At 42.8% G+C, this 17,841-nt stretch overlaps 1 protein-coding gene across 2 annotated transcripts in view; it reads right to left on the reverse strand.

Annotated features, from left to right (window-relative positions):
• The window catches only part of LOC129706899 (CREB-binding protein-like), a 126,724-nt gene that overhangs the window by 71,772 nt on the left and 37,111 nt on the right, over positions 1-17,841 (reverse strand). For both annotated transcript variants that reach the window (XM_055651526.1, XM_055651525.1), the window contains exons 7-13: positions 17,001-17,103; positions 12,527-12,661; positions 11,157-11,274; positions 10,390-10,585; positions 9,098-9,160; positions 8,332-8,429; positions 5,337-5,522 (exon numbers count right to left, since the gene is read on the reverse strand). In XM_055651526.1, the coding sequence (XP_055507501.1) occupies positions 5,337-5,522; positions 8,332-8,429; positions 9,098-9,160; positions 10,390-10,585; positions 11,157-11,274; positions 12,527-12,661; positions 17,001-17,103 (899 nt within the window). The remainder of the gene's footprint in view (positions 1-5,336; positions 5,523-8,331; positions 8,430-9,097; positions 9,161-10,389; positions 10,586-11,156; positions 11,275-12,526; positions 12,662-17,000; positions 17,104-17,841) is intronic.

Raw genomic sequence — 17,841 nt, forward strand, 5'->3', positions numbered from 1 at the left:
GGATACTGGTACTCAGAGCAAATTTAAATGTATATTTTGTATTGAACAACCGGCAATTATATCAACATGTTCTGAAGCTTTAAATGCATCTACAGTATCTGGAGAAACATTATTCTCTCCCTATCAAACCTCTTAAGAACTTTGTACATTTCAATGCATCCTCTCCCACAGCTCCCTGGAGAGACTGGAATCTATTTCCAGAAAAATAGACTGGAATCCGGCTGGCACTGACGATGGCTGCCACGGTGTACTGCTCCTTGCTGTTTTGTATGTGTTGTTTGTTTGTGTCGTCTGTGAAAACCCCACAAAGATCACTTTCACGAGGGAGGTACTCATTAACATCAGACATACGGTACCTCCAAACATCGTTCCGGATTTCTCTCACTCGCTGGATTATTTGGACATACTCGTTGGCGGGGCTGTGGCTGTGTTCAAGGTCTAGAGACGGAGGAGGACACGTGGGAAGTGCTCTGGAGCACTCACCCGACTCCGGCGACGATGATTACGCACACTGTTCCCGAGTATATTCCTTGCAAATCTACGTTCTCTCAACAACAAAGTGGATGAACTGCAACTCCTGTGCCAAACAAACAAGGACTTCTCTCGAGCTGCTTCCCTGTGCTTCTCCGAGACCTGGTTGTGTTTTCGACGCTGGACAATGCACAGCAACTGGCTGGCCTGCAACTACACAGAGTGGACCGTGAAGCAGAGGGAAAATCAAGAGGCAATGGAATATGCTTCTACACTAACCAGGACTGGTGCAGCGACATCATGATACTGTCTAACTTCTGATCTCCCAATCTAGAATCCTTCTTTATGAACTGCAAACCCTTTTATTCCCCGACGGAATTTACATAGAAACATAGAAATTAGGTGCAGGAATAGGCCATTCGGCCCTTCGAGCCTGCACCGCCATTCAATATGATCATGGCTGATCATCCAACTCAGTATCCCGTACCTGCCTTCTCTCCATACCCCCTGATCCCCTTAGCCAGAAGGGTCACATCTAACTCCCTCTTAAATATAGCCAATGAACTGGCCTCAACTACCCTCTGTGGCAGAGAGTTCCAGAGATTCACCACTCTCTGTGTGAAAAAAGTTCTTCTCATCTCGGTTTTAAAGGATTTCCCCCTTATCCTTAAGCTGTGACCCCTTGTCCTTGACTTCCCCAACATCGGGAACAATCTTCCTGCATCCAGCCTGTCCAACCCCTTAAGAATTTTGTAAGTTTCTATAAGATCCCCTCTCAATCTCCTAAATTCTAGAGAGTATAAACCAAGTCTATCCAGTCTTTCTTCATAAGACAGTCCTGACATCCCAGGAATCAGTCTGGTGAACCTTCTCTGCACTCCATCTATGGCAATAATGTCCTTCCTCAGATTTGGAGACCAAAACTGTACGCAATACTCCAGGTGTGGTCTCACCAAGACCCTGTACAACTGCAGTAGAACCTCCCTGCTCCTATACTCAAATCCTTTTGCAATGAAAGCTAACATACCATTCGCTTTCTTTACTGCCTGCTGCACCTGCATGCCTCCCTTCAATGACTGGTGTACCATGACACCCAGGTCTCGCTGCATCTCCCCCTTTCCCAATCGGCCACCATTTAGATAATAGTCTGCTTTCCCGTTTTTGCCACCAAAATGGATAACCTCACATTTATCCACATTACACTGCATCTGCCAAACATTTGCCCACTCACCCAGCCTATCCAATACCTCTTTTCTTCTCACTGGAATTTACGCCCCCCCCCTCAAGTACGTTTACGCCCCCCCCCCCCCCCTCAAGACGCAAACGCAACTCACTGACCGGGTAATGAGGGTAGAGAGTGACTCCATGGTCATTGTTTTGGGAGACTTTAACAAGGCTAACCTCAGCCGAGACCTTTCAAAGTGCAGACTTCTTGTTACCTGCCCCACCAGAGGGGAGAGAACACTCAATCACTGTTACACTTCAATCAAGAACGCATATCGCTCTGTTCCCCGCGTGGCTCTGGGTCTCTCTGATCATTGTTTAGTTCAACTTATTCCGACCTACAGGCAGAAACTAAAATCTGCTGGTGGTCAGAAGAATGAAAAGGTGGACAAGCGAGGGCATTGAAAACCTACAGTCCTGCTTTGACTGCACTGATTGGAATGTGTTCAGGGAAGCAACCACAAGCCTTGATGAGTTTACAGACACTGTGACATCATATGTCAGCTTTTGTGAGGACAATTGTATTCCCACTAGAACTTGGATCTGGTTCAACAACAAGCCCTGGTTTACAGCAGAACTCAGGTAGCTCCGCCAGTCTAAAGATGAAGCTTACAGGTTGAGAACCTGAGAAGAGGAATCGGAGCTGCCAAGAAAAGGTACTCTGAGAAGTTGAGGAGCAAGTTCTCAACTAGTGACTCTTCTTCAGTTTGAAAGGGTTTGCAAGAAATGACCAGCTGCAAGAGGAACCAGCTACTAATTACCAGAGCAGCCCCCCCTCAACCGGGAGTGCCAGCACCTCCTTATCTTTTTATGCACGATTTGAGGCGGGCCCCTAGCTCTCCGGCTAACAACAACATCGTCTGCACGCTGGCTAGCGAGGCTTTACTGAGGCACACCGCTGGGGATGTGTAAACATTCTCGGTGGCCGAGCACGACGTGAGGAGGGCTCCGGCGCGTATGAATACGAGGAAAGCTGTAGGCCCAGATGGTATATCTGGGCAAGTACTAAAGTCTTGTGCTAATCAGCTAGCTCCAGTGCTCACCACAATATTCAACCTCTCCCTGGCCAAGTGAGTGGTCCCTGCCTGCTTCAAGAGATCCACCATTGTACCAGTGCCTAAGAATGCCTCTCCAGCCTGCTTGAATGACTACCGACCGGTGGCCCTCACCTCTGTGCTCATGAAATGCTTTGAGAGGCTGATCAAAAACTACATCTGCGCCTTCCTTCCTCGCACCATGGGTCCGCTGCTGTTCGCATACCGTTCAAACAGATCCACGGATGATGCGGACTCCCAGGTTTTGCACACCATGCTCTCTCACCTTGACAGCCAGAAGGGAGGGTATGGGAGGCTGCTGTTCATTGATTTCAGTTCAGCTTTCAAAACCATAGTCCCCACCAGACTTGTTGAGAAGCTGCTGGAACTGGGACTGAACACTCCCCTGTGTGCCTGGGTCCTGGACTTTCTCACCACCAGGCCCCAGGTGGTCAAGATGGGGACCATCCAAACACCTCATCCCAAACACAGGATCCCCCCAGGCCCTTCAGCCCAACTTGCCCACACTCGCCAACATTACAAACACCCTCCCCCTACTTGGTTGCTCCACTCCCTTGCCGGTTACCCCCCCCCCCCTCCAAGGAAGGACAGTGATCGCTCAGCCCCCCCCCCCACTTTCAAAAACACTCCGCGGCCCCTGGTTCAGATGGAGAGCACTGTCAGATGTGAGTGGGGGACTCAGGCCAGTTGACCGTGATGTCTGCATCCCAATGCTCAGCGCTTCGTGCTTCGGAGTTGGCTAATGTTATTGATTTGTAATTAGCCTGATTTGTAATTAGTTGACAAAACCTTAATTTATTCATCCGGAATATCCAGGGGGATGGGATAAGTGCAATATTAAAATGACATGCACGGTGTCGGGCTGTCTGTCACAACATACAGCCCCGATAACCCATTATTTCCTTCAGTTAAATATTGGGAAGGTAGCACTATTGTCATTTGCCACTCAACTATTATGTTTGTTTACCTCACTGACTATTTCTAACCCCCCCCCTCCCCCCTCCAAATTCCTTTGACGGGTAGAATAAAAATGTCCCCAATCTCGTTGTTTTATTAATTGAACACATAGATGAACATCCTCAAGGAGTGTAATCAGATGGAAACTGATTCAGATGCGATGTTTAAGAGTTTGTGCAAAGAAGGGGCATATTTTAAAAGAGTGACAGAGATACTTGCAGGGGAATGTGTGAGGAGGTTATTATTTTTCTTTCGTTTTAGTTTGAACCAAGATTCAAAGTTTAATATAGTAATTGTGCTGATACTGACTCCAACCAACCACGTAATGAATATTATCCATTCCGGAGGTTTTATTTTTCTGATGACATTTAAGCTTCACTTGGATTTCAATCACTTCAATGTAAAAGTAATTGGGAATTGGATTGGAACAAAAATTTGTCCTCGGTACATATTAACTGTAATATAATAATGTATGTATGTGGTAGGTGTAATCAAAACAAACATCCTTTTATCATTGTTGTTTTATGAATACCACAAAAAATACTATGTACTCTCAAGATCACAGTAAATAGAATATTATTGCTTAAATATATAGTTATTGAACGTTGCATTTCAGAATATTTCCAGCTGAGAGGAAGACTGCAAAATAATGAAAATGACTTCAGGACAGTTTGTTAGGAAAATGAAGGAAATGGTAACGTAATACTTATACAGCTGAGTGAGTATAATTTTATGAATGAGAAATTGTGTTCAACCAATTGATGATTTCTTTGACAAAGTAACTAACGTGTTAGATAACAAGGAAGCCAATGGATGCAGCAAATTTTGTTATTCAAAATTTGGTCCGTGAAGTGCCCCATGAAAAATTACCGCATTAGATAAGTACCTGTGGACTTGAACTTAATAGGTTAAGTCCAGGGGTCAGATATGGGACTTTATGTGTAGGCCAGATATATTGTCAGTGCAGAGGGGCTAGGAGCAAGGCCAAGTGTGCATCCAGAGTCAAGGTCTGGAATAGTACTAGTCAAAGCTGGGACAATGGGAGTGTTCAGCACTGGGAACCTAAGCAGGTAAGCAGCTGTGATTAGGGTAGAATAGGGGGCCAGGTGGACTCAGGGTCAGGAATGAGAGAAGGTATGCAACTGGGGTCAGGAGTAATACCAGGTGTGCAGTGAGACCCAGGTTGGTCAACATGGGCCAAGTGCTTGATTATAATCTGATTTCCATACATGAATACACTAAGATCATTCATGTGCTGCACCTGTTGATCAGAGCCTGGCTCTACTGTGTAATGTAGTTAGGAATGTAATTTAGCCTAATCCTATTCATAGCTAATCCAATTTAAAGCATAAATATTGCATTCAAGTGTAAGTTAAAATACTCGCTATAGTATGCACCAGATTGCACAGTTTCAAGCTGAAAAATGAAAAAGCTCCGTACCAATGGGAGGCGGGACAACCCCTACCACATATGAAAACATCTGATCCACTTAGACAGCATTAAAAGTAATGCGCTTATTTACAAAGACAAAGTTATGACACTTCTACATAAGCAAATTACATAGATTGTCATTCCTTGAAACATGATAACATTGGTGTTAAATTTATACGCAGATTCAAAAGCCATTACCTGATTCATTCCAGGCTGGTTTGCAGGTTGAGAAATCCCCACATTATTCACATTCATTCCACCAGAGGCTGGAGGAAACTGGTTCTGATTCAGAAACTGGTTTTGGGGAGAAGGCTGACCAATGTTGTTGGCATGCACTCCCATCAGACCTTGAGGATTTGATAGTCGGGAAGGTGACATGCCCATCTGGAAAATGACAAAACAAATTATTAGAATAAACGGATTATTTGAGTTTGAGTTTAGTTTATTGAATTTAGTTATTGTCACGTTTACTGAGTGTTGAGTAAGTCACACATACTCACGGATCTGGTACAACAGTATTTATTGAGTAACACATACAACACTCAGCAGCATATCAATTCTACCGTGCTGCATCACCAACTAACAGCACATGTCGGGCTGCGATAATATGAATGGTGTAGTAGTAGGCTGAGCTTATATTAATAAAGCACTACATTGGTTAGTAAGTAATGTAACCAATCTACACTGAGGTCCAGTGAAAAGCCTTTGTTGCGTGCTAAGCAGTCAGCGGAAATACAATACATGATTACAACTGAGCCATCCAGTGCACAGATACATGATGAAGGGAATAACGTGAATAACGTTTAGTGCCCGATAAAGCTAGTCCGATCAAAAATACTCCAAGGGGCTCCAATGAGGGACATGGCAGTTGAAGGTTGTTTTCTAGTTGTTGGTAGTGTAGCGGCAGATTTTTATATCGTTCAAGAGATTACTCCCTCTAGCCGCTAAGTGGACTGCATGATTAAGGAGAATGTCGTTATACGCATGCGAGCTCTCCGTCAGAGACCTTCAGAGCTTCTTCACAGATAAATCTTCATAACAGCCTTTTGATTAATAGATTCTTTATTGTTGATGAAAAACAACAAGGTACATCCAAACTTCTTCCGACTCATACATTATAATCTTCATCGAACTCCAGCTTATCGCTTTAAAGGTTAGAAAAATCCTCGTGTCTCCGTTACCCTCCGCATGGTCAAAGGGTATGCCTTCCCCATGCTGGTCTCAAACTAAACTAAAAAACTAAGCTTCTGCACAAGAAACCTAGCTCCAAACACGCCCTAAAATACGTCATAAATCCCACCCACAATATAACGGGCAGTCTAAAATTTAAAGACACATGCCATAATTAATAACACACAAAACAAGCCAAATGGCTACTGCAGGTAGGATGGTTCAGTTGCCTGATAACAGATGGGAAGAAATTGTTCCTTAATTTGGAGGTGTGCATTTTCACACTTCTGTATGCTTTGCCTGAGGGGAGAAGAGGGAGTGGCAGGGGTGAGACTCGTCCTTGATTATGTTGGTAGCCTTGCCGAGGCAGCTTGAGGAGTAAATTGTGTCAATGGAAGGGAGGTTTGTGTGATGGTCTGGGTTGCGTCCACAATTCTCTGCAATTTTTTGCACTCTTGGATGGAACTATTCCCAAACCATGCTGTGATTAATCCCGATAAAATGCTTTCTATGGCGCATCGGTAGAAGTTGGTTAGAGTTTCTGGGAATATGCCAAACTTCCTAAGCCTTCTATGGCTCTTTACAGACTTACATATATACAAACATGAAATAAGAGCAGAGTAGACGACTTAAGTCCCTTAGACCTCCTCTGTGATCACAGCAGATCCAATTGTAATCTCAACTCTACATTCCTGTTTACCTCTCTGTATATCAAGAATCAATCAACTTTAGCCTTAAAAATATTGAACACTTGACTCTTCTTCCATTACCTGTTGAAAAGTGACCCTTGACCTTCAGAAAGAAATATCACAAGATCCATCTTAAATGGGTGCTCTCTTATTATAAAGAATGATTTCACATTCTAGATTGCACCTATACAACTTGAAAAAAGTATTTCAGCCACGATCATATTGAATGGCGGTGCAGGCTCGGGGCCAAATGGCCTACTCCTGCACCTATTTTCTATGTTTCTATGCAAACAATCAGCAGGTCAGGTATTATCTTGGATTGGGAAATAAACTCAGGTTCGTCAATTCAGGTGGTAGCTATGATCTGAAATGTTAACTGTTTCTCTCATAAGCTGCCCGACACCTGAGCATCTCTAAAATGTTGTGATTTCAGATTTCCAACATACAGATTATTTTGCATTTGATGTGCCTTTATGAAACGCCTTTAAGGTGATAAAATACTAAGCTTCTCTCCCAGACCACACCACCTAAAGGATCAAACTCAATAAATACAGGAACTCTTTCCCCAAGTATCTTCTTCAAATGTAAATTGTTATTAGGTAAACACAACTGGATAAGACCAGGGATAATTAGAATGAAAGTTTTAAAACTGACAATGTAGATTATTGAGGAAGGCAAAACTGGCAAATTGGCTAAAGCTCAGCTGCGAATTATGATGGGTCATTGATGAAAGGCACTGGATTATTTAACCTGTTATGACAGCAGAATGAAGAAAGGACTCAAACGGGCTGAAGTAGGAAAGACAGTAAGGAAAAGAAGTGGGGGGAAAAAGGAAACTGGGATATCGTTTATACATTCCACTGCCTTAACTTAGTAATTAAAAAAAGCCACTCACTTACTTCATGGCTGTATCTGATCCAGAAAGTTTGTTACACACCTTATTTCTTATTAGTAATCTTAAATAGATTCATTCTATGCATTTCACTATTCCTTAAACTTGGATCACTACTTATTCTGGGCATGATAGCTGGGTAGAATTAGCACTTACACACAACAAATTTCAAATGACCCAAAGACTCCCTCATTAGTAAATATATCTAAAGTAACAGCAATTCTCCAATCTCATTAGCTATGCAACAGCTGAACAGAAAAGTAATTGCGTGTAGGAAAGAACTGCAGATGCTGGTTTAAATCGAAAGTAAACACAAAATGCTGGAGTAACTCAGCGGGACAGACAGCATCTCTGGAGAGAAGGAATGGGTGACGTTTCGGGTCGAGACCCTTCTTCAGAAAAGTACTGTAATTACCGTTGGAATAGATCCCATGTTGCTCACCTGTACATTATGGTTCATGGGAGGAGTTGCACGTGGTCCTATGGGTCCCTGTGGCATCTGAACATTCCCCAAAGACATGGGCCCAAACTGGTTCATACCTGAAAGAGACACATCCTTCTTGGTAGCTGGAATGCAACTGCACAAATTTAATTCTGTTTTCCTTTGAGAGATTTTAGCATTAGTTAGAGGCAATAAAAGCAACACAGGACCAAACTTTTTTTCTCCAAGTCGCACTAGATGAAGGCAGATGATGTTTCCACCAGTTGCCTCTATAAACAATAGGCTCCACCCAATGATGTGGATCTTGGCACTGGCACACCATTTCAGTGGATTCTATGTGATCTTTCTTGTAATGACTGATAACCGAGGGGTCAATTGTTGGTGGCATTAACCATTTAACATGGGTTCCAAGCCAGCCTGGACCACAAAATGTGCATTTGAAGAGCCATGATCGGCAAGGCTACGATCAGGTGCTGCAAGGTAGGATTGGGCAGAGTTGCTCTTTTTCAGCCAGCACGATTTTAGAATGATTACTATTATATACCAATTTATAACTGCATAAGATCTGCAAAATCTTAAAACAGAGTCCGTTTCCATGCTGTATCTCCGAGCTAATATACTGCCGGCATTTCACAATGCAATTTCCATACATGGGAGTTTTCAAAGCATCTCTATAGTTAGCATTGTGGTATATTTATCAATATTATTATATAATTAGATAATTACATTTATTAAATAGGAAAAATACAAAAAAATGATTACTTACCTTGAGACCCAGGCATGCGATTTATGATTTGATTTGGCACATTTGGCATAGACAAGGGTCCATCTAAAAACAAAAGAAACTTGTCAGAATTCCACACATCAAAAACAACATGCCCTAAACGCATGACTTCAAGACGTCAAGAGAGTTTATTGTCATGTGTCCCTGACAGGACAATGAAATTCTTGCTTTGCTTCAGCACAACGGAACATAGTAGGCATTGACTACAAAGCAGATCAGTGTGTCCATATACCATTATATACGTAAATACACACCTGAATGAATAAATTGATAAAGTGCAAATAACAGATAATGGGCTATTAATGTTCAGAGTTTTGTCCGAACCAAGTTTAATAGCCTGACGGCTGTTGGGAGGTAGCTATTCCTGAACCTGGTTGCTGCAGTCTTCAGGCTCCTGTACCTTCTACCTGAAGGTAGCAGGGAGATGAGCGTGTGGCCAGGATGGTGTGGGTCCTTGATATTGCCAGCCTTTTTGAGGCAGCGCCTGTGATAGATCCCCTCGATGGAAGGGAGGTCAGAGCCGATGATGGACTGGGCAGTGTTTACTACTTTTTGTAGTCTTTTCCTCTCCAGGGCGCTCAAGTTGCCGAACCAAGCCACGATGCAACCGGTCAGCATGCTCTCTACTGTGCACCTGTAGAAGTTAGAGAGTCCTCCTTGACAAACCGACTCTCCGTAATCTTCTCGGGAAGTAGAGGCGCTGATGTGCTTTCTTAATAATTGCATCAGTGTTCTCGGACCAGGAAAGATCTTCAGAGATGTGCACGCCCAAGAATTTGAAGCTCTTGACCCTTTCAACCATCGACCCATTGATATAAACAGGACTGTGGGTCCCCATCCTACTCCTTCCAAAGTCCACAATCAGTTCCTTGGTTTTGCTGGTGTTGAGGGCCAGGTTATTGTGCTGGCACCTTATGGACAGTCGCTCGATCTCTCTTCTATACTCTGATCAGACTTTGTTCAGATAATTATAACTGAGGTATAATTATTGGTCAGATCTTTCCAATATCTCCCCGCTTGCCTTTGAATACTGAAATAACAAGCAAGAATGCAATTTTACACTTTACCCAACACCTCTGACAGCAGAGCAGACCCTCGCTTCTATATTGATTTGTCAGTCTAACTTCGGCACTGAAGTGAGTTGAACCCTCTGTTCACTATGTAACCCTCCATCTTCACATGGTGAGGCAGGAGTGTTACCATTGTGCATTGAAGTCCACATGCTGCAAATTGTTAGACTCCCTGTAAATGAGATATACAGGAAACATACTTACTGGGTGGTCGGACAGACTGGACCTGAGCCATACCTGGTGTCTGTGACATACCAGGTGGTTGTCCTCCTGGTCCTGTCAAGGCACCCTGATTTGGCAATATTCCCTGCTGCTGTTTTTGAAGTCGAGACCGTCTTTTTTCCTCTAGCTCTTTCTGAATCTTGTAAATCTTCTCTGCAAGTAAGTGATAGTATTCATCCTAAATGAAAAAATAAGAAAAAGGTCAAGATTTAATATCTGCTTCTTCTCTTTATTGGAGGAAACGGGCTCTGATGAAACCTTCATTTTTATCTGAAATTGAGAGATCTTTGTAATAGGATATAACTGTGAACTGCTATACCTGAGCAAAACACAAAGTGCTGGAGGGACTCAACAGGTCAGGCAGCATCTGTGGAAGGAATGGGCAGATGACATTTCAGGTTGGGACTCTTCTTCAGACCGAAGTTCCTCCACCACTTTGTATTTTGCAAAGTGTATTTAGTTGTTGCTAGGCACTGTCAATTAAGCAAGAAACAAAAGATTCTGGAATTGTACAGATCTTCTTTAGCATATCTGATGAGTAAAAACTTGAGATTACACCTGAAACATGGCTATTGTCAATATCAACAATTGTAATTTTAATCTGTTTTAACAAAATTATGGGCAAGTTGTTTTGAATAAAGGTTTCCAGTATGTACAGATTATTTATCTAAAATGCTTCATTTAACACAACAGCATACTATATGCATTGATGGGAATTGTGGCAAATCATCTCAACTGTAATTACTTACCCTACTGTTTGCAGATTCATACATATCTCCTTCCACTTTCCGAGCGTACGCCACAAGGTTTTCCATGCGACGATCCTTCAGTGCTGCTGGGTCAGGGGTTGGAAATATGGCTTGCACTCTGTGGGAGAATGGATACAGTAGCTCATGACAATTTAACAATCAAAAACAAACTTGCATTTGTGTAGTATTGTTCCCACTATTAAGATGCCCTAAAGTGTTTTCCAAACAACTAGATGATTACACGTTAAACGCCTAAAATAGAACATGGAACTGTACAGCTTAAGAACAGACCCTTCGCCCCAATGTCTGTGCCAAACACGATGCCAAGATAAACCAACATCCTTTGCCTGCACGTGATCCATATCCCTCCATTCCCTACATAGGCATGTGAACTGAAACGCTATTATCGTATCTGCCTCCACCACCATCCCCGGCAGCAGTTTCCAGGCACTCACCACACTGTGTGGAAAAAACATACCCCTCATACCTTCCTTACACTTCCTTACACATACTTCCTTAGTCCCTCTCGCCTTAAAGCTATGTCCTTTAGTCTTTGACATTTCCACCCTGGGGGAAAGTTTCTGACATTCTATGCTGTCTATGCCTCTCATAATTTTATATACTTGTATCATGTCTCCCCTCAAAATCCAACGTTCTAGAGAAAACAATCCATGTTTGTCCAACCTCTCCTTGCAGCTAATATTCCTTAATCCAAACATTCTTCTGGTAAATCTCTTCTCCAAAGCCTCTACCACCCTTCCTGTGGTCAAGGTATAAATACTGGACACACTATTAGAGACTACCCTGCACTTCCTCAAATGGTAACAAGAGGTTACATCAACCCAAGAGGACAGAGATGAAAAACTTGAAATTATTTAACTTAGGCAAAGCATTTCACGACACTGCACAGGAGCCTTATCCAACAAAAGTCATACATTAAATTCACAAGTATACCAGTCACACACATTAATTAATGTAACACAAATATTTCATACAGAGTAATTCTTCTGGTTATTTTCTCTCTGAGCATTATCTTGCACACATTTCTAATTTTTATATTCCACTAAAGATGTTCTTTTAAGGTCAAGTAAGTTAATGTGTCTAACTCAGTTTCACTAGCCATCAGTAGATCCACATAATTGTGGAAGAAGGAACTGCAGATGCTGGTTTAAACCGAAGATAGACACAAAAAACTGGAGTAACACAGCGGGACAGGCATGTCTGGAGAGAAGGAATGGGTGACATTTTGGTTCAAAACCCTTCTTCCAACTTATAATTGCCTCTGCTGCAACAGCACATCAAATATCAAACTTCTATTTATGGAGAGGTTAAGGCGACTTTTGAGCTTTTGCAATCACATAAATACTTACAGTTTATGAACTAGGTGATTGCGCAAATCTTGAGTTACGTGTTCGTGCCATGGTTTTCGAACACCACTAGTGGAAGGTGCTGCAGTCGGCAACGTGCTTACATTACCAACATTTGTGCCATCATTCATTATTTGGCTAAAACAAATCAGGAAACAAGTATTACTTAAAGTGAATCTCACGTTATTGTGGTGTATTAATTTTTAGCATTATTTCTTGCATAAAAATGCAAATAATATATACAAAACCCCTCAGCTCCCAATTAGTTTTAGTCAGCAATCCATGTTTCAAATACAAATTCTGTACCCAGCCAAAGCTTTATCAATTCAGTTGAATCCAAAAGATAAAACAATCCACGGTGGATGGCTGTGCACTCATTTTAAAGCATTGAAAATGTTTACTTGATTTTGCTGAGACCAATATGGAAAATGTGCACAAATATAGCTAAGCTTTTAAATAGATTTGAAAAGAAAATGTGATTTATAAATGCAAAATTTAACAAAAAAACAAGCTGTTATTTGCATTATTGTAGTAAGACACATTTAGCATTTTACTTTTGGGCTACAAAAAACAATTATGTTATCTTCAAGGCTTTATAGTTAACTTTTACAGGTACAGGTAATAGCAAATATTTGTAATAGTTCAATTTCTCCATTCTCCAGCGAGGACTTCTTCATAAGCTATAGGAGCAGAATTAGGCCATTTGGCCCATCGAGTCTACTCCAGCATTCAATTATGGCTGATCTATCTTTCCCTCTCAACCCCATTCTCCTGCCTTCTCCCCATAACACCTGACACCCGTACTGATCAAGCCGACTACTTACTACTTACGGCTACTTAATTTGACCAGGGTCTATCTATGCCTTTCTGATTCAGCTTTCAGAATGGCTGAGGATGTAGGAATATTTTTTTTTGGTGGAACAAAATTTTGTGAAAATAAGGAATTGAGAACTTACTTACATTTATTAAATACAAGTTACTCTTTACTTTCTACATTTTCTCTGTGGTGATAACACATTTTTCGGCACTCGGTTTATTTTCTGTTGTGCACTTACCTGTGTTCATGTATGATGTGATTTGCCTAGAAATTCCCACTAAACAAAGTTTCTCAATGTATCTTGTTACAAGTGATGATAATAATAAACCAAATAAAATCTCACTACTTTTGTTCCATTTAGTCAGCATCCCATCTACAATTATTTCCATATTTCCTTACAACATAGATGGAGGCTATTCATAGAAACATAGAAAATAGGTGCAGGAGGCTATTCGGCCCTTCGAGCCAGCACCGCCATTCATTGTGATCATGGCTGATCGTCCCCTATCAATAACCTGTGCCTGCCTTCTCCCCATAACCCTTGACTCCACTAGCCCCTAGAGCTCTATCTAACTCTCCGTTAAACCATCCAGTGACGTGGCCTCCACTGCCCTCTGTGGCAGGGAATTCCATAAATTCACAACTGTCTGGGTGAAAAAGTTTTTTCTCACCTCAGTCTTAAATTACCTCCCCTTTATTCTAAGACTTTGGCCCCTGGTTCTGGACTCGTCCAACATTGGGAACATTTTTCCTGCATCTAGCTTGTCCAGTCCTTTTATAATTTTATATGTTTCTATAAGTTCCCCCTCATCCTTCTAAACTCCAGTGAATACAAGCCTAGTCCTTTCAATCTTTCCTCATGACTGTCCCGCCATCCCAGGGATCAATCTCGTTTCAGCTCATCACGTTTATGTTGCCTATCACTGCAATCTCATTCCCCCACTAATGTTTCCCTATTACATTTTCTCCCACAAGCCATTAATTTCCCCCTCATCTCCCAGATTTTGCAACTCATCCATACACAGGGGGGCAATTTACAGCAACCAATTGACTTATTAACTCCAAACCTTTGCATCGTGGGAGGAAACCAGAACACAGATGAAATCCACAGTCACAGGGAGAATGTGCAAATTCCACACAGACAGCACCCGAGGAAAAAAACGAGCCTGGTTAAAGTGGTTGCTTTTATAAAAGAATTATCAAAGGTAAAAAGAGCAGAGCCTCAGAGGAGGAAGGACAGAGAAAGGGATGGATAGAGCAGCTGAGAGAGGTGGAAAGATTAAGAGAATTCCAGGTCTGGGCTGTGCTCTCAGTTTACCTTCCCTTCCATCCATTAGAAGTGTATTACCTATTTGGATCTTTGAAGAACCAGCTCAATTTTTCTATGCCTGTTGGAATGGACACAACCTCCAAAATTACATGTGTACGAAGGAACTGTAGATGCTGGTTTAAACCGATGATAGACAGAAAGAGATGGAGTAACTCTGCCGGACAGGCAGCACCTCTGGAGAGAAGGAATGGTTAACGTTTCGGGTCAAGACCCTTTTTCAGACTGATTAGGGATAAGGGAAACGCGAGATATCGACAGTGATATAGAGAGATAAAGAACAATGAATGAAAGATATGCAAAAAAGTCACAACGACAAAAGAAACAAGCCATTGTAAGCTGTTTGTAAGGTGAAAATTAGAAGCTCGTGAGACTTGGGTGGGGGAGGGATAGAGAGAGAAGAAATGTCGGGGCGACCTGAAGTGAGAGAAATCAATATTCATACCACTGGGCTGCAAGCTACCAAAGCGAAATATGAGATGCTGTTCCTCCAATTTGGTTTTAGCCTCACTCTGACAATGGAGGAGACCGAGGACAGAAAGGTCTGTGTAGGAATGGGTAGGAGAATTAAATTGTCCAGCAACCGGGAGATCAGGTTGGTTCAGGCGGGCTGTGCGAAGGTGTTCTGCGAAACGATCGCCCAGTCTGTGTTTAGTCTCGCCGATGTATAAGATTCACATCTTGAACAACGGATACAGTAGGTAATGGTTGGACGAGGTGCAAGTGAACCTCTGCCTAAGCTGAAAGGACTGTCGGGGGTCCCTGGACAGAGTCGAGGGAGGATGTATAGCGACAGGTGTTACATCTTCTGCGGTTGCAGGGGAAGGTACCTGGGTGGGGTGGGGTGGTTTGGGTGGGAAGTGATGAGTTAACCAGGGAGTTGAGGAGGGAACGGCCTCTTCGGAAGGCGGAAAGGGGTGGAGAAGGGAATGTGGTTAGTGGTGGGATCCCGTTGGAGGTAGCGGAAATTTTGGTGGATTAGGTGTTGTATGCGACGGCTGATGGGGTGGACGGTAATGACCAGGGGGAACATCTCGGGTGTTCTAGTATGGAACACCTAATCTTGGGCACTGACGCGGCGTAGATGGAGGAATTGGGAGTAGGGGATAGAGTCTTTGCAGGAAGCAGGGTGGGAAGAAGTGTAGTCGAGATAGTTATGTGAGTCAGTGGGTTTGTAATAGATGTCAGTTAATAGTCTATTTCCTGTGATGGAGACTGTGAGATCAAGAAAGGGGAGGGAGGTGTTGGAGATGGTGAAGTTGATGAAGTCCATGATTCTGCATGGGTGCAGGAGGTAGCATCTATGCCCAAGGTGAAGTGTTCAATACTAGAACATTCAAGATGTCCTCATTCTTTAGGGAATGGGGGTTCCCCTCTCCCATCATAGATGAGGCCCTCTCTCATGTCTCTTCGGTACCCCACAGCTCCGCCCTTGTTCCCGCTTCCCCTAGTCGCAACAGAGATGGAGTCTCCCTAATCTCTACCTTCTACCCCATCAGCCGTCGCATACAACACATAATACTCCGAAAATTTCTGCCACCACCAATGGGATCCCACCACTAGCCACATTTTCCCATCTCCACCCCTTTCCGCCTTCTGCAGAGACTGTTCCCTCCGCAACTCCCTGGTTAACTCATCCCATCCCACCCAAACCACACCCTCCCCAGGTACCTTCCCCTGCAACCGCAGAAGTTGCAACACCTGTCTCTATACCTCCTCCCTCGACTCTGTCCATGGACCCCGACAGTCCTTTCAGGTTAAGCAGAGGTTCACTTGCACCACTTCCAACCTCATCTACTGTATCCGTTATTCAAAGGCAGACTGGGCGATCATTTCGCTCAGCCCGCCTGACTCAACCTGATCTCCTGGTTGCTGGACACTTTAATTCTCCTTCTCATTCCTACACAGACCTTTCTGTCCTCGGTCTCCTCCATTGTCAGAGTGAGGATAAACGCAAATTGGAGGAACAGGCATCTCATATTTTGCTTGGGCAGCTTACAGCCCAGTGGTGTGAATATTGATTTCTCTCATTTCAGGTAGTCACGACATTCCCTCTCTCTCTATCACTCCCTCACCCAAGTCGCACTAGCTTCTCATTTTCACCCTACTAACAGCTTGCAATGGCCTGTTTCCTTTATCATCGCTACTTTTTTGCAAATCTTTCATTCATTGTTCTTTATCTCTCCACATCACTGTCTATATTTCTCGTTTCTCTTATCCCTAATTCGCATTCCTTTCCAGAGATGCTGCTTGTCGAGTTACTCCAGCTTTTCGTGTCTATCCAAAAATTACATTATGTTAGCAGGTCTTGTTGAAGAATGAAGATTCCTTACTTTGGTGTAGCAAGGGAAGGTGGAAGAGCAGAGTCAGACATCAGGTTTGACTGATCAGGCGTTGGAACACCCATCCCTCCAACCACATTCATCTGATTCGTACCTGATGCGAGAAAGGAGAAGTCAGTAACTCAAGCAACAGCTCAAAACAGTTCAAAATGTATGTTGTTATTATTAACCAAAAAAACTAGGCACATTTACAGGAATACAATTCACTGGCATATACCAAAGAAAACTGGTGATCCTTACATTGCAGGGGGAGGAAGGGTTGCGTTTCTAGAAAATGGTCTGGATCGTGATTTTCTGTAATGCAAACACCCATCACCTGCACACGCATCAAGAAACGCACGTTGCGAAATAAATCTTGGGTTTATTTAATTACTTTTTCTTCATACAGATTCCATAAGAGAGAATTTTATTACGTATGCCAAACTTTTGTATTGGTGAATTTGGTGAACACCAAGCTCATCCATATCCTGCTATATTATGGGTTTGGAGATTGACAGAGCTGGTTAAAGACAAAAGAAAATTGCCCAGGAGAAAGAGGGTAGATTAATGGCAATAATCCTCTCTTTTATTGACCTGTGCTTTCAATTCTGAGGGTTAAGTTTAAGAATCACTTGGAAATGTAGGGACTAATCAGAGATAGCTTACGTCGCTTTGTCAAGGTCAGAACTTGTCTGGCCAATCTGACTGAATTTTATGGGGAGGTAATGAGTGTATTGAAAAGGACAGTGCAGTAGACTTCAGTATAATGTTCAACAAAGTCCCACCTGGGAGATGTCCAAAAGGTTAGAGTCCATGGGATGATGGGAAAATTGGATCCAAAATTGGCTTGGCA

The sequence above is a fragment of the Leucoraja erinacea genome, chromosome 20, assembly GCF_028641065.1.
Source record: "Leucoraja erinacea ecotype New England chromosome 20, Leri_hhj_1, whole genome shotgun sequence".
Lineage (NCBI taxonomy): Eukaryota > Metazoa > Chordata > Chondrichthyes > Rajiformes > Rajidae > Leucoraja > Leucoraja erinaceus.